This window comes from Chaetodon trifascialis, chromosome 5 (assembly GCF_039877785.1).
Source record: "Chaetodon trifascialis isolate fChaTrf1 chromosome 5, fChaTrf1.hap1, whole genome shotgun sequence".
In the NCBI taxonomy this organism is placed as follows: domain Eukaryota; kingdom Metazoa; phylum Chordata; class Actinopteri; order Chaetodontiformes; family Chaetodontidae; genus Chaetodon; species Chaetodon trifascialis.
This window is the reverse complement of record NC_092060.1, coordinates 16,651,472-16,669,494: the sequence shown is the minus strand read 5'-3', so window position 1 is coordinate 16,669,494 and position 18,023 is coordinate 16,651,472. Positions and strand designations below refer to the sequence as shown.

Sequence of the window (18,023 nt, the reverse complement as noted above, 5' to 3'; positions counted from 1 at the left end):
CGTGTGTTGTAATATTGGTATGTGTTTTTGACAGCCGAGTGAAAAAGCAGAAGACTATGAATTAAAAAACGTATGAGCACATATGCCAACCTATATGAGCAACTTTTAAAGTTACAACCATGCTTGGAGTGATAATATTATTAAAATTGCCACTGAAAACAGAATTAGTGACATGTCCATAGTCACAAAACTGTATCATCATGCCGAGCAAACTATTCGCATGCAGTATATGCAGGAGATCCTTGACTGAACAAATGTATCAACAAACAAATGAATAACACTGCAAGTGGATCCAAACCAGGGTTTTCCCCAAAAAAAGTCTTACCTCTCCAGATGCTCTCCTCCTGTCAGGAAGCACCAGTGTATTCGCATGGCTGCCAGGGACTATAGTAGATCCAATACTCATTCTGGGTCCAACTAACATGTACCGCTTGTCTCCTGATCTGTACTGGATGCTGTGACACAGTGTCCCATCATAATTAGTTTCTTGTAGATATTTTGAAGTATAGTCTGTTGATTTGGAGCACTGCATTGCAATCAGCACGATGATACTGATGATAAAAAGAACTGAAACTGAGCCCAAAGTTATCATCAGATAAAAAGTCACATCATTCCCCTCTTCAACCGTTGCTGCACTTTTAACATCAGACGCTGCAAAAGCCTCTTTGGGCTCCACAACTTTGACAATGACAGTAGCTGTTGCTGAGAGGGAAACGTTGCCATTGTCTTTGACCAGTATGAGCAGTTTATGCTCAGCCTCGTCTGTCTCTGTGAATGAGCGAAGTGTTCTGATCTGTCCTGTATAGCGGTCCAAACCAAAGAGACTGTGGTCAGTGACTTCCTGCAGTGAAAACAGTAACCAGCCGTTATATCCTATATCAGCGTCATAGGCTCTGACTTTGGTCACCAGGTGTCCTGCGTTGACATTGCGGGGAATCTCCTCCACACCTTCAGCAGAGCCGTTGGAGCTGAGTGGATACAGGATGACTGGAGCGTTGTCGTTCTGATCCAGAATGAACACGTTCACTGTGACGTTGCTGCTCAGTGACGGAGTTCCAGAATCTGTGGCAACAACTTGGAACTGGAAAGTTTTCACTGTTTCAAAGTCGAAACTTTTCAGGGCCAGAATTTCTCCATTTTCAGAGTTTATGTTGAGAAATGAAGCCAATTTATTTTCTTGGCTCCCATCTCTGAGAATATGATATGATATGAGAGCATTGTCGTTCTCATCACGATCAGAAGCTTTAACAGAAAACACAGAGGCTCCTGGCTCATTAGCCTCAGTGATATAGAAAGTATATGGACTCAGTGAAAACTCTGGACTGTTGTCATTCACATCTGACACCACAACACTGATTGTCTTTTCAGATGACAGTGGAGGTTGACCAGCATCTTTTGCAGTTATTGTCAGGTCATAATGTGACTGTTTCTCTCTGTCCAGAGGTGATTTAGTGACTAATGAAAACATTTTGTCTTTTAATGATGGCGATAAAGCAAATGGAGCATCTTCACTTATGGAGCAAATAACTTTTCCATTGAGACCAAAGTCCAAGTCATTCACACTGATCAGGGCAACAGTAGTTCCAGGTCTGGAGTCTTCAGGGATGGAGCTTGAAAATGAGGTAACTTCAATCTCAGGTGCATTATCATTCACGTCAACTATCTTAATAACCACGCTTTTTTCTGTTGTAAGAGGAGCGAAACCTTTATCTGATGCTTCAATTTCAATTTCATACTCATCCCTTTGTTCATAGTCAATAAGACCCTTAACAATGATCTCACCTGTTGATGAATCAATATCAAAAAGTGTAAATAATTTATTATTAACACTGTTACCAAATGAGTAATACACCTCTCCATTCTGACCTTCATCCCTATCAGTTGCATTCACTTGTACGACAGTGGTGCCGACTGGAGCGTTTTCAGAGAGCGTAACAGAGTAGACATCCTCGGAGAAAACAGGCGTGTTATCATTAACATCCAGAACTTTTACTAGAATATTCATTTCACCAGATTTCGGAGGTTTCCCTCCATCCAGCGCAGTCAGCACTAAGGAGTTACTTCCCGCTGCCTCCCTATCTAAAGATTTTTGCAAAACTAATATCGGTATTTTACCATCAGCTCCTTTATCCCTAACTTCCAAACGGAAATGATCGTTTTGGCTAAGTTTATACTGCTGAACAGAGAAATGACCACTGTCTGCATCACGTGAGGCTTTTAGTTGAAATCGTGCTCCGGGCAGCACAGACTCAGATATCTCCAACCGTTTCTCCTTTTCTGGGAAAGTGGGAGAATTGTCATTTATATCCAGAACTTCCACTTCCACATAATGGACCTCCAGTGGGTTTTCCAGCACCGTTTTCACATTCATTAAACACGTACTGCTCTGCGCGCACACCTCTTCTCTGTCAATCTTTCGGCTCACATACAGGATGCCATCGTTTTGATTTACGTGGAAAAGAGGATCCGCATTACTAGAAACAATCCGATACTTCCTGTCTTTCAGCGTGCTTTTATCTAATCCCAGATCTTTTGCGATATTTCCAACCACAGTTCCTTCATTCACTTCCTCTGAGATCGAGTATCTTATTTGGGCCGAGGCCACACTCCAGAAAAACACCGCAACCACGCAGCCGACCAAAACTCCCCGCGCCCTTCGTCTCCCGCATCTTCTTTGTTCCATGGTTAAACCCGATGTCATCAGTAATCATTCCCAAAAATAATAATGCATCGCAATCATCGAATACAAGATTACCACGCGTGAAAACAATTATCCTCCTCTCACATCGACGTGCATGGGGGTGAATAGAGAATTTCCAGCGGTAGCAGTAAGATCGGAAACGATTGTGTCAACATCGAGCTGAGGAAGCTTTCAGTAGGTGGACCCAAAATGCTCTGACGACAGGCACATGTAATGCTGACTTTTCCCATTGCACTGACACCATGCGATTTAAATTCACACTGCAGAAAACCAAACGCCAGGAGCACTTTAGCTGAACTGTTCGTAGTGTGAAATAGAGCCTTTTCAAAAAAAAAATAAAATAAAAAAAAATACACAATTCTTCCCAACACGTTACTTCATATGATTAAAGCATATTGATTCAAGCGCAGAGATAAAGCCACGGTGGTTTGATATAAGCTGTCAACATCTAAAGGGACATGACAGCAAATTTCCTCAGCACCACGGACAGCGATTACTGCGAACTTATCCAGCTATATTTGGTGATAGTATTCCATTGAAGTTTGTTGACAATGTTATTTTATTAAGCTTTTTCCATCGTCTTGTCTATGCCTTACAGTGGTTTAGGAATAGCAAAGGCGTGCTGATGGAGCACACTCATGTATCAATCATCAGTCGGCTCATGTTTGGTTGAAGGATAATTCTCCTTAATGACGACCGAGAAAATATGGTTGCACGGTCAGTTAAACCCGCATTTTTAAAATATTGTTCAAGTGTAAGAAACAAAATGAGAAGCAGGTGAAACACAGTACGAAAATAAAGAGAATACGACCTGCAGTATCTGTATCTGTGTTTATGTCAATCTCTCTGTCACAACAATATATCTCGTGATACAACAAAGAATCAGACTTGCTCAGGAAAACTAAAGAGTTGCCAGTCTTTCATCAACACTATACTATCAAATACTACACTTTTCAAAAGCATAGTGACGTCACAGGAAAACATATAGACCAGGATGCAGTTTGTACAGAAAAATAAATGAAGAACCAAATGGTCATCCGTCACGCCATCGCTTTCACAAATAATGGAACTTGAGTGTTTGATATGTGGTGGTTGGATCACCTTCAATCAGAAGACATACCAGGATGGAGATGGAAAACTGTCTTAAGCAGTACTTTAGTGTTCTCCACACGCCATCCGCTTCACAGCAACACTTCCCGGTTCTAACTCACGTGTGACTGAAGTAACCAATCAGAAGCTCGAAGGTCTCTGACAGACGAAAATATGCAGGAACCATAAACGAGGATGAAGTAGATTTTTGAAACTCTTTTAAAGATGCATATGTAAATAATTAAACATGTGGCAATGTAAATGAGAACTGTGTAAACACAAATATATACAAGTTAACGGTGTAAAGACTACACATATATTTTAGCCAATAAACATAAATATATGAATTATTTTATAGATCTTAAAACAAATTTTGTTTAAAAGCAGCTACATTGGAATGTGAATTAATGCTGACTTTAACTCATCGACAGCTATCTCTCAATTTAAATATGTTGGCACTGTTTCCACTGTCTAAATTGAAAAGTTTTATTTGTCCCAACAAAATACTACTATATTACTTTCTACATTTGTATAATGTTAGAAAGACACTTTTATTCTAAAATTATGGCAAATAACAGAAAAAGTGGACATGTTGAAGTTTTGCCTGTTTGATATATTGATGATAATGATGTAGGTTTAAGCAAAACATATTTGTTTGTGCTCAGTGTTTCAATATGATTGTATTTTGGGGGGAAAATCACTTGTTTAAACATGCCTTACCTCTCCAGATGCCCTCCTCCTGTCAGGAAGCACCAGTGTATTCGCATGGCTGCCAGGGACTATAGTAGATCCAATACTCATTCTGGGTCCAACTAACATGTACCGCTTGTCTCCTGATCTGTACTGGATGCTGTGACACAGTGTCCCATCATAATTAGTCTCTTGTAGATATTTTGAAGTATAGTCTGTGGATTTGGAGCACTGCATTGCAATCAGCACGATGATACTGATGATAAAAAGAACTGAAACTGAGCCCAAAGTTATCATCAGATAAAAAGTCACATCATTCCCCTCTTCAACCGTTGCTGCACTTTTAACATCAGAAGCCGCAAAAGCCTCTTTGGGCTCCACAACTTTGACAATGACAGTAGCTGTTGCTGAGAGGGAAACGTTGCCATTGTCTTTGACCAGTATGAGCAGTTTATGCTCAGCCTCGTCTGTCTCTGTGAATGAGCGAAGTGTTCTGATCTGTCCTGTATAGCGGTCCAAACCAAAGAGACTGTGGTCAGTGACTTCCTGCAGTGAAAACAGTAACCAGCCGTTATATCCTATATCAGCGTCATAGGCTCTGACTTTGGTCACCAGGTGTCCTGCGTTGACATTGCGGGGAATCTCCTCCACACCTTCAGCAGAGCCGTTGGAGCTGAGTGGATACAGGATGACTGGAGCGTTGTCGTTCTGATCCAGAATGAACACGTTCACTGTGACGTTGCTGCTCAGTGACGGAGTTCCAGAATCTGTGGCAACAACGTGGAACTGGAAAGTTTTCACTGTTTCAAAGTCGAAACTTTTCAGGGCCAGAATTTCTCCATTTTCAGAGTTTATGTTGAGAAATGAAGCCAATCTATTTTCTTGGCTCCCATCTCTGAGAATATGATATGATATGAGAGCATTGTCGTTCTCATCACGATCAGAAGCTTTAACAGAAAACACAGAGGCTCCTGGCTCATTAGCCTCAGTGATATAGAAAGTATATGGACTCAGTGAAAACTCTGGACTGTTGTCATTCACATCTGACACCACAACACTGATTGTCTTTTCAGATGACAGTGGAGGTTGACCAGCATCTTTTGCAGTTATTGTCAGGTCATAATGTGACTGTTTCTCTCTGTCCAGAGGTGATTTAGTTACTAATGAAAACATTTTGTCTTGTAATGATGGCGATAAAGCAAATGGAGCATCCTCACCTATGGAGCAAATAACTTTTCCATTGAGACCAGAGTCCAAGTCATTCACACTGATCAGGGCAACAGTAGTTCCAGGTCTGGAGTCTTCAGGGATGGAGCTTGAAAATGAGGTAACTTCAATCTCAGGTGCATTATCATTCACGTCAACTATCTTAATAATGACACTTTTTTGTGTCGCCAGAGGAGCAAATCCTTTATCTGATGCTTGAATTTCAATTTCATATCTGTCCTTCTCCTCAAAGTCTATTAAACCTTTCACAGATATTTCACCTGTCGATGGATCTATATCAAAAAGCTTTAACAATCTATTATTCACAATACTACTAAATGAATACACTACTTCTCCATTCGTACCATCATCTAAATCAGTTGCATTCACTTGTACAACAGTGGTGCCCACTGGCGCATTTTCAGAGAGCATCACCGAATAAACATCTTGAGAGAAAACAGGTGCGTTATCATTAATATCTAAAACATTTATCAAAATATTAATTTGGCCAGATTTCGGAGGTTTCCCTCCATCCAATGCAGTTAGTACTAATGAGTGGCTTCCTGCTGCTTCCCTGTCCAAAGATTTCTGAACAACTAATACAGGTATTTTACCATCTTCTCCCTTATCTTTAACTTCCAAACGGAAGTGGTCATTGGCGCTGAGTCTATATTGCTGAACAGAAAAAGGGCCACCGTCTGGATCTCGTGCGTGTTGCAGCGGAATACGCACTCCAGGTAACACCGATTCTGAAATCTCCAGCGTTTTCTCTTCCTCTGGAAAAGTGGGAGAATGGTCATTTATATCCAGCACTTCCACTCCGACATAGTGGACCTCCAGTGGGTTTTCCAGCACCGTTTTCACATTTATTAAACACGTACTGCTCTGCGCGCACACCTCTTCTCTGTCAATCTTTCGGCTCACATACAGGATGCCATCGTTTTGATTTACGTGAAAAAGAGGATCCGCATTACTAGAAACAATCCGATACTTCCTGTCTTTCAGCGTGCTTTTATCCAATCCCAGATCTTTCGCTATATTTCCAACCACAGTTCCTTCGCTGACTTCCTCTGAAACGGAATATCTTATTTGTGCCGAGGCCACACTCCACAAAAGCACAGCAATCATGCAGCCGACCAAATACACTCGCGCCCTTCGGCTCTCGTGTCTTCTTTGTTTCATGGTTAAAGCCGATGTCATCTGTAATTCGTTACAAAAACAATATCTGCGCTATGATGATATAATCTAGCTCTTCCATCTGTAAAAATATTCACCCCCGTCCTCCAACGACAGACATGCAGATAAACGGAGTATTTCCAAAGGCTGTAATAAGCCTCGAAACGACTGCGACAAGACCGAGTTGAGGACTCTACAAAGAGGTGGAACCAAAATGCCACGATGATAACGTAGTATAACGCTTCGTTTTTCCTCTTACACTGACACCATGCGACAGAAAATCTAATCGCAGAAAATCTAAATCCATGAGCACTTTAGCTGAATGGTAGTTTATTTAATCTAGAAACATTGTCCAAAGAATCAAGTGAAAAAGAAAAAAAAAAGTAAATAAATTAAAAAAAAGAAGAAAGAAAAGAAAAAAAAATATGCGTCTGTTCATTCACAAAGACTTATATACAGACTGAGACCAAACCTCCCAAATTGTAAAGAAAAGGGAAGAGTATATTTCGTGATCCAGTGAAATTAAAACACCAATAAAGTCCATAAGTGGTTTGCTGTGTTGTTAACAGTCAATGAAGGCACACTGGGCAACCAGAGTGCTCAATTTCAGCACCATGGACAGGGAACTCCACAAAGCTTTCTTCTGTCTGACTACATTTGGTGATAGTTTAGTCACTCCAGTTCAGGTGTATTTGTTCGCAATGGCATGGTTTTTCACATCACACAATGAAACTCTGTGGGTAGTAAATTTGAGCCAATGTAGTGCAGTCCAGTATCTTAAAACAGTCATCTCTTGCTTGCTAGAGACATGATTGACCTCACCAAACTACACAGGAGCATTAATGCAAGTGTCAGTTACATCAGCTTTTTGAAAATATTCCATTAATGTGAAAAAAAAGAAAGATGAAAGAGAGAGCAGGTAAATTCATTAATGAAATGTAACAAAAACAAACAAACAAACAAACAAAACAAAACAAAAACAAACAACACCGGCAAGAATGAATTACTGGTCCAACAGACAATGCAGACAGAGCAAGGGTGTGCAAAATCAAATGTTTTTGAGGAAAAGTCAGCATGTTGATTGGGCTTTTAAAACAAGTCACCAACCGAAGAAACTTGTAGAATTAAGATATAAAATACTAATTCACTGTCTGTGCCATCCTTGTACAAGTTCATTTATGATAAAATGAAAATGGTCCTTCCATTAAAAATATCTATGTGGGTTTGAAAAAAGCTTGATTTGAAATTCCTTACTTCTCCAGCGACCTTCCTCCTTTCATGGAGTACTATTGTAATGGCATAGCTGCCAGGGACTATAGTAGATCCTATACTCATTCTGGGTCCAACTGAAATGCACCACTTCTCTCCTGGTCTGTACTGGATGCTGTGACACAGTGTCCCATCATAATTAGTCTCCTATAGATATTTAGAAGTGTCATTTTTTGATTTGGAGCACTGCATTGCAATCAGCACGATGAAAGTTACCATCAGATAAAACAAACAGCACACTAACAGCAGTCCAACGTGTTACTTATGAATCACTTAACACTGAACTGTGTGAAAGCCAAACATGAAACCACATATAAACCGCCAAATCAGCACTCTCATAACAACACACAACCTCCTCATTTCCCCCACTGATGACTTTTATGTGTGTGGACCAATTCTATCCAGCTATTCTGAAAAGGTGGTATGATTCAATACTTTGGGCACAATTTAATCATTAGGATGTAAATCTCATCAATTACAACAACTCATACCAGTACTGCCTTGAGAAAAGGTGATCTTTCTTACCTCTACAGAAGTACGTCTCCTGTCAGGAAGCACGAGTGTATTCGCATGGCTGCCAGGGACTATAGTAGATCCTATACTCATTCTGGGTCCAACTAACATGTACCGCTTGTCTCCTGATCTGTACTGGATGCTGTGACACAGTGTCCCATCATAATTAGTCTCTTGTAGATATTTTGAAGTATAGTCTGTGGATTTGGAGCACTGCATTGCAATCAGCACGATGATACTGATGATAAAAAGAACTGAAACTGAGCCCAAAGTTATCATCAGATAAAAAGTCACATCATTCCCCTCTTCAACCGTTGCTGCACTTTTAACATCAGACGCTGCAAAAGCCTCTTTGGGCTCCACAACTTTGACAATGACAGTAGCTGTTGCTGAGAGGGAAACGTTGCCATTGTCTTTGACCAGTATGAGCAGTTTATGCTCAGCCTCGTCTGTCTCTGTGAATGAGCGAAGTGTTCTGATCTGTCCTGTATAGCGGTCCAAACCAAAGAGACTGTGGTCAGTGACTTCCTGCAGTGAAAACAGTAACCAGCCGTTATATCCTATATCAGCGTCATAGGCTCTGACTTTGGTCACCAGGTGTCCTGCGTTGACATTGCGGGGAATCTCCTCCACACCTTCAGCAGAGCCGTTGGAGCTGAGTGGATACAGGATGACTGGAGCGTTGTCGTTCTGATCCAGAATGAACACGTTCACTGTGACGTTGCTGCTCAGTGACGGAGTTCCAGAATCTGTGGCAACAACTTGGAACTGGAAAGTTTTCACTGTTTCAAAGTCGAAACTTTTCAAGGCCAGAATTTCTCCATTTTCAGAGTTCATGTTGAGAAATGAAGCCAATTTATTTTCTTGGCTCCCATCTCTGAGAATATGATATGATATGAGAGCATTGTCGTTCTCATCACGATCAGAAGCTTTAACAGAAAACACAGAGGCTCCTGGCTCATTAGCCTCAGTGATATAGAAAGTATATGGACTCAGTGAAAACTCTGGACTGTTGTCATTCACATCTGACACCACAACACTGATTGTCTTTTCAGATGACAGTGGAGGTTGACCAGCATCTTTTGCAGTTATTGTTAGATCATAATGTGACTGTTTCTCTCTGTCCAGAGGTGATTTAGTTACTAATGAAAACATTTTGTCTTGTAATGATGGCGATAAAGCAAATGGAGCATCTTCACTTATGGAGCAAATAACTTTTCCATTTAGACCAGAGTCCAAGTCATTCACACTGATCAGGGCAACAGTAGTTCCAGGTCTGGAGTCTTCAGGGATGGAGCTTGAAAATGAGGTAACTTCAATCTCAGGTGCATTATCATTCACATCAACTATCTTAATAATGACGCTTTTTTCTGTTGTAAGAGGAGCAAATCCTTTATCCGACACCTGAATTTCAATTTCATATTTGTCCTTCTCCTCATAATCTATTAATCCTTTAATAGTTATCTCACCTGTTAAGGCATTGATATCAAATAGTTTTAATATATTTTGATTCATACTCTTGCTGAAAGAGTAAACTACTTCTCCGTTTGTGCCTTCATCTAAATCAGTTGCATTCACTTGTATAACTGCTGTACCTACTGGTGCATTTTCGTCGAGCATCACTGAATAAACATCTTGAGTAAAAACAGGAGCATTGTCATTAATGTCTAACACATTTACAAGAATATTCATGTCGCCAGTTTTTGGAGGTTTCCCTCCATCAAGAGCCGTCAGTACCAATGAGTGACTTCCAGCAGTTTCCCTGTCTAAAGATTTTTGAACAACCAGTATTGGTATTTTGCCATCTTCTCCTTTATCTTTTACTTCCAAACGGAAATGATCGTTTTGGCTAAGTTTATATTGTTGAACAGAGAAATGACCACTGTCTGCATCACGTGAAGCTTTTAGCTGAAATCGTGCTCCGGGCAGCACAGATTCAGAAATCTCCAAAGTTGTCTCTTTCTCTAGAAAAATGGGGTTATTGTCATTTATATCCAGCACTTCCACTCTGATATAATGGACCTCCAGTGGGTTTTCCAGCACCGTTTTCACATTCATTAAGCACGTACTGCTCTGCGCACACACCTCTTCTCTGTCAATCTTTCGGCTCACATATAGGATGCCATCGTTTTGATTTACGTGGAAAAGAGGATCCGCATTACTAGAAACAATCCGATACTTCCTGTCTTTCAGCGTGCTTTTATCTAATCCCAGGTCTTTTGCGATATTTCCAACCACAGTTCCTTCATTCACTTCCTCGGAAATCGAGTATCTTATCTGCGCCGAGGCCACACTCCACAAAAGCACCGCAGCCACGAAGCAGACCAAAACTCCCCGCGCACTCCGTTGCTCGCATCTTCTTTGTTCCATGGTTAAAACCGAAGACGTCAGTAGTCCATCACATGGACGACTGGGACGTTGTACAGATGGAATCCAACACTTTACTCGCTAGTACTATTCATTCACTTCATATACATCCAGAAATTGAAGGCAAATCAACCTTTTATATCCAATGAGCACAGAAACGATCCTGTCAGCGTCGCGGTGAGAACATTGTCAGGAGGTGGAACCAAATAGCAGTGACGACAAGCTCGTGTAAAGATGACTTTTTACATTACACTGACACCATGCGACCTTATTTCTTACTACAGACCTTTGAAAGATGTCCTGCATGTTAAGTAAATGATCGTTTTGTTGGTTTGGTTTTCGCCACAGTGATAATCGGAGCGTAGAAATATACCATGTGGCTGTTGAATCCCCATACAAGCAACCACAAAATCTCATTCAGAAATAATCTCAAAGAAAATGTTTTGCAATCCGTACAAAACGCCGATGAATATTCTTTATATAGCATAATTATTGTCACGAAAAAAGACACTGCGATGACGACATGAAAACAAATACTGTTTGCACTAAGGACAACGATCGCGACAGGGTGCTGTTCAGTCGCCCCCTTCAGTTACAGCATCATCAGATCTTCTCAGGTTATTTACTAGTGCTGAATCATGTTGAGCTTGTTTTTCACACTGACATGTTGTACTTGCAAGTCTATTTTACGTTTCCATTGCGCGTTTTTCACCGCTAAATGAAAGAGTATTGACAAAGCACACTCAATAATCGGATTTAAGTCAGGTTTCCATGCTCTTCCTCAATTTACAATTATCAAGGTATATTTAAAAAAAGGAAGAATGTATTAAGAGTGTAAAATTAAACATGACACGAAATCATAAAACAACAAATAATTGCACGAGGGAACGTCCAGAATGTCAAACCAGGCATACAATCAGAATTGTTCTGACGGAGTTGATGAATATGTTGGCAGAGAGAGTGATTACCAAAATTTAAAAAAAAAAGCTATTGCCCTATTCAAGTCAACCTGGCTTACCCACTCCATCCTCTCTCTCACTACAGACAAGTTCTAAAATAACATACAGTCATAATTGCCAGGAGAAACCAGGGAAGCCAACAAATCCAGTGCCATGCTATGCAAAACATTCCCAATGAGGCATAGTTGTTATGTTTAGTAAACAAAAAATACAATTAGCCAACTCAAAGCTTACACAGATGCCTTACCTCTTCAGATGTCCTCCTCCTGTCAGGAAGCACCAGTGTATTCGCATGGCTGCCAGGGACTATAGTAGATCCTATACTCATTCTGGGTCCAACTAACATGTACCGCTTGTCTCCTGATCTGTACTGGATGCTGTGACACAGTGTCCCATCATAATTAGTCTCTTGTAGATATTTTGAAGTATAGTCTGTTGATTTGGAGCACTGCATTGCAATCAGCACGATGATACTGATGATAAAAAGAACTGAAACTGAGCCCAAAGTTATCATCAGATAAAAAGTCACATCATTCCCCTCTTCAACCGTTGCTGCACTTTTAACATCAGACGCTGCAAAAGCCTCTTTGGGCTCCACAACTTTGACAATGACAGTAGCTGTTGCTGAGAGGGAAACGTTGCCATTGTCTTTGACCAGTATGAGCAGTTTATGCTCAGCCTCGTCTGTCTCTGTGAATGAGCGAAGTGTTCTGATCTGTCCTGTATAGCGGTCCAAACCAAAGAGACTGTGGTCAGTGACTTCCTGCAGTGAAAACAGTAACCAGCCGTTATATCCTATATCAGCGTCATAGGCTCTGACTTTGGTCACCAGGTGTCCTGCGTTGACATTGCGGGGAATCTCCTCCACACCTTCAGCAGAGCCGTTGGAGCTGAGTGGATACAGGATGACTGGAGCGTTGTCGTTCTGATCCAGAATGAACACGTTCACTGTGACGTTGCTGCTCAGTGACGGAGTTCCAGAATCTGTGGCAACAACGTGGAACTGGAAAGTTTTCACTGTTTCAAAGTCGAAACTTTTCAGGGCCAGAATTTCTCCATTTTCAGAGTTTATGTTGAGAAATGAAGCCAATTTATTTTCTTGGCTCCCATCTCTGAGAATATGATATGATATGAGAGCATTGTCGTTCTCATCATGATCAGAAGCTTTAACAGAAAACACAGAGGCTCCTGGCTCATTAGCCTCAGTGATATAGAAAGTATATGGACTCAGTGAAAACTCTGGACTGTTGTCGTTCACATCTGACACCACAACACTGATTGTCTTTTCAGATGACAGTGGAGGTTGACCAGCATCTTTTGCAGTTATTGTCAGATCATAATGTGACTGTTTCTCTCTGTCCAGAGGTGATTTAGTTACTAATGAAAACATTTTGTCTTGTAATGATGGCGATAAAGCAAATGGAGCATCTTCACCTATGGAGCAAATAACTTTTCCATTGAGACCAGAGTCCAAATCATTCACACTGATCAGGACAACAGTAGTTCCAGGTCTGGAGTCTTCAGGGATGGAGCTTGAAAATGAGGTAACTTCAATCTCAGGTGCATTATCATTCACGTCAACTATCTTAATAACCACACTTTTTTCTGTCGCCAGCGGAGCGAATCCTTTGTCTGATGCTCGAATCTCAATTTCAAATCTGTCCTTCTCCTCAAAGTCTATTAAACCTTTCACAATTATCTCACCTGTTGATTGATTTATATCAAATAGTTTTAATAACCTTTGATTTATACTGCTGGGAAATGAGTAAACCACTTCTCCGTTTGATCCTTCATCTGAATCAGTCGCGTTCACTTGTACCACAGTGGTGCCTACTGGGGCATTTTCATCGAGCATTACAGAATAAACATCTTTAGAGAAAAAAGGAGCGTTATCATTAACATCTAACACATTTACTAAAATATTCATTTCGCCAGTTTTCGGAGGTTTCCCACCATCCAGTGCCGTCAGCACTAATGAGTGACTTTGTGTAGTTTCTCTGTCTAAAGATTTTTGAACAACCAATATTGGTATTTTACCATCTTCTCCTTTATCTTTTACCTCCAAGCGGAAATTGTCATTGTCACTTAGTTTGTAATGTTGCACGGAGAAATGCCCACTGTCTGCATCACGTGACGCCTGGAGCTGAATACGTACTCCCGGTAACACCGATTCAGAAACCTCCAACGTTGTCTCTTTCTCCGGGAAAATGGGAGAATGATCATTTATGTCCAGAACTTCCACTCTAACGTAGTGGACCTCCAGTGGGTTTTCCAGCACCGTTTTAAGATTTAGGAAACACGTACTGCTCTGCGCACACACCTCTTCTCTGTCAATCTTTCGGCACACATACAGGATGCCATCGTTTTGATTTACGTGGAAAAGAGGATCCGCATTACTAGAAACAACCCGATACTTCCTGTCTTTAAGCGTGCTTTTATCAAATCCCAGATCTTTCGCTATATTTCCAACCACAGTTCCTTCATTTACTTCCTCAGAGATTGAATATCTCAATTGCGCCGAGGCCACACTCCACAAAAGCACCGCAGCCACGCAGCCGACCAGAAATCCTCTCGCCTTTCGTGGCTTACCTCTTCTTTGTTCCATGGTTAAAATCGAGCACATCAGTCATCCATCACAAGGAAAATAACTGCCTTTTAGAAGAGGTAATCCAACACTTCCCTATCTTTAAATATTCCTGCACTTCGTATATATCCAGAAATTGGGGCTAACCGATCATTTACACCAAAATCAGCACAGAAACGATCCTGCCAGTATCGGGGTGAGAACATTGTCAGGAGGTGGATCCATATCGTAGTGACGACACGCTCATGAAACGTTTGCTTTTTACATTACACTGACACCATGCGACCCAATTTCTTACTGCGGTCATTTGAAGCATGTGCTGTGCATTTGGTCAATGGTAGTTTGCTTATGGGCAAGAGTCAACCTCGTAGAGTTACTTGAGCGTATGGAAAGAGATCAGATTGCAGCTGATTCTGTGAACAAACTACCACAAACCCACCTTCAATAATGTTAGACTGACATATGTTTTAAAAATAGTACATGGCACTAATGAATATCGTTCACATACTGTGATTATTTTCCAATGAATTAACACACTGTGGTGACGATTTTAGTCTCAGAAAATGATGCTAACCCCTTCAGCACCAAGGACAGCGATCGTGACGTGTTCCTTCTCTTTAAACATCATCACATCTTTGCAGGTTACTTAATTGCGCTGAGTTCTGTTCAGGTTGTCCTTCACACTGCCATATTTCACTTGCAGTTCTATGATCATTTAGCTTACTTTATCACCTCACTTAATCTCACTCATAATCAAACGTTTCATACAAAGTCTTAAGTATGCAGGGGACGAGAAAATGAAGAGATTCCAAAGCATCAGTCTTACCTCTCCAGATGCCCTCCTCCTGTCAGGAAGCACCAGTGTATTCGCATGGCTGCCAGGGACTATAGTAGATCCAATACTCATTCTGGGTCCAACTAACATGTACCGCTTGTCTCCTGATCTGTACTGGATGCTGTGACACAGTGTGCCATCATAATTAGTTTCTTGTAGATATTTTGAAGTATAGTCTGTTGATTTGGAGCACTGCATTGCAATCAGCACGATGATACTGATGATAAAAAGAACTGAAACTGAGCCCAAAGTTATCATCAGATAAAAAGTTACATCATTCCCCTCTTCAACCGTTGCTGCACTTTTAATATCAGACGCTGCAAAAGCCTCTTTGGGCTCCACAACTTTGACAATGACAGTAGCTGTTGCTGAGAGGGAAACGTTGCCATTGTCTTTGACCAGTATGAGCAGTTTATGCTCAGCCTCGTCTGTCTCTGTGAATGAGCGAAGTGTTCTGATCTGTCCTGTATAGCGGTCCAAACCAAAGAGACTGTGGTCAGTGACTTCCTGCAGTGAAAACAGTAACCAGCCGTTATATCCTATATCAGCGTCATAGGCTCTGACTTTGGTCACCAGGTGTCCTGCGTTGACATTGCGGGGAATCTCCTCCACACCTTCAGCAGAGCCGTTGGAGCTGAGTGGATACAGGATGACTGGAGCGTTGTCGTTCTGATCCAGAATGAACACGTTCACTGTGACGTTGCTGCTCAGTGACGGAGTTCCAGAATCTGTGGCAACAACGTGGAACTGGAAAGTTTTCACTGTTTCAAAGTCGAAACTTTTGAGCGCCACAATTTCTCCATTTTCAGAGTTTATGTTGAGAAATGAAGCCAATTTATTTTCTCCGCTTGCTTCTCTCACAATATGATATGATATGAGTGCATTATCACTGTCATCGCCATCAGAAGCTTTTACCGAAAATACTGAGTCTCCAGGAATGTTATTTTCAGTAATATAAAATGTATAGGGGCTTGCTGAAAACTCTGGACTGTTGTCATTCACATCTGACACCACAACACTGATTGTCTTTTCAGTTGAAAATAACGGCTCACCTGCGTCTTTCGCTGTAATTGTGACATCAAATTTGGAAACCATTTCCCTGTCCAACTGCGACTTGGTTACAACAGCATACATGTTTTCTTGTAACGACGGAGATAAAGCAAAAGGAACACCTTCGCTGATCGTGCAAATGACTTTGCCATTGATTCCAGAGTCTATATCTTTGACGCTAATCAGCGCCACTGTAGTTCCTATCTTTGAATCCTCCTTGATGGAGCTAGAAAATGAGGTAACTTCTATTTCAGGTGCATTATCATTAACATCTATAACAGTTATCGTAACACTTTTGTCAGTTGTTAGAGGAACTGGTCCCTTATCAGATGCCTGAATGTCTATTTCATAATTTTTACTTTTCTCGAAATCTATCTGACCGATTACTTTAATCTCACCGGTGTTTGCGTCTATGCTAAAGACATCCATTAATTTTGAATCAACTTCCTTCCCAAATGAATATATTACCTCACTGTTTGCACCCTGGTCTAAATCTGTTGCATTTACCTGAATCACTACAGTGCCAACGGGAACATTTTCTTTCAGTGTGGCAGAATACAGCTCTTGGGTAAACACCGGGGAGTTGTCATTAACATCAAGTACATCCACAATTATTTCTATAGCGCCGGACTTCGCCGGTTTTCCTCCGTCAGCAGCTGTTAGACGTAGCTTGTGTTTCCCCGCTGTTTCTCTGTCCAACTGCTTCTGCAGAACCAAAAAGGGTACTTTACGGTCCTCGCCTCTATCCTTCACTTCTAACCTAAAGTAATCATTATGGCTGAGTTTATATTGCTGAATGGAGAACTGGCCTACATCGGGGTCACGCGCAGCCTGCAGTTGAAATCTCGCTCCTGGTAAGGCCGACTCAGAAATCTCAAGCCCTTTCTCCTTCTCTGGAAAAACAGGCGAGTGGTCATTTATATCGAGTATTTCCACGGCCACATAGTGGATCTCCAGCGGGTTTTCTAGTACGGTCTTCAGGTTGATCAAACATGGGGTGCTCCGCTCGCACACCTCCTCCCTGTCTATTCTTCTTTTCACGTACAAGACACCATCATTTTGATTCACCTGAAATAGGGGTTCAGTTGAGCCTGCAACAATGCGATACCCCCTGTCCGTCAGCGCACTCTTATCTAGTCCCAAATCCTTAGCTATATTCCCGACGACTGTTTCTTCTTGAACCTCCTCAGATATCGAATATCTGATCTGTGCTGAAGCTCCGCTCCATAGAATATCCAAAACAGCCATGAAGGCAAACCAACACTGTCGCTCCCTCCATGTTTTGCATCCTCTTTGTTTCATGACTTCAAGGCGATAAAGAACAGTCCAGTAATTACGTCGCGATACCAGTGAGACTTAATGCATCATGCGTCTAAACGATGTCCAAGGTCTGTCTTTTCCTTACAATTAAACAGACACGTTGCCGCCAATCGCGATCTAACGCCCAAGTGTGCTGTTTGAGAAAAAATGCAAGGGCTCGGTCGAAATAAAGCTCGTGACGTAAAGTGCGACCAGAGGCAAAGGATCACTGAACTACACTGACACCACGCGTTGAAACTGATATCCACACAGTTTCGGACAATC

General features: G+C 41.4%; 2 protein-coding genes across 15 annotated transcripts in view; both read right to left on the bottom strand.

Annotated features, from left to right (window-relative positions):
* The window catches only part of LOC139331568 (protocadherin alpha-C2-like), a 208,430-nt gene that overhangs the window by 144,481 nt on the left and 45,926 nt on the right, over positions 1–18,023 (bottom strand). The window contains exon 1 of one of the 14 annotated variants that reach the window (XM_070963089.1): positions 12,218–15,764. The exons of 10 other annotated variants lie outside the window; for them this stretch is intronic. In XM_070963089.1, the coding sequence (XP_070819190.1) occupies positions 12,218–14,593 (2,376 nt within the window). In that variant the 5' untranslated portion in view covers positions 14,594–15,764. Of the gene's footprint in view, positions 1–325; positions 3,014–4,510; positions 7,130–8,656; positions 11,301–12,217; positions 15,765–18,023 lie in introns of those variants that run through there. 3 more of the 14 variants (XM_070963099.1, XM_070963087.1, XM_070963090.1) reach the window with 3 other exon arrangements.
* Positions 15,298–17,741, bottom strand: LOC139331697 (protocadherin alpha-3-like). The gene is made up of 2 exons (XM_070963327.1): positions 15,381–17,741; positions 15,298–15,327 (listed from the first exon to the last, which is right to left on the bottom strand). Exons 1-2 carry the CDS (start codon positions 17,739–17,741, stop codon positions 15,298–15,300), a joined length of 2,391 nt encoding a protein of 796 aa, XP_070819428.1.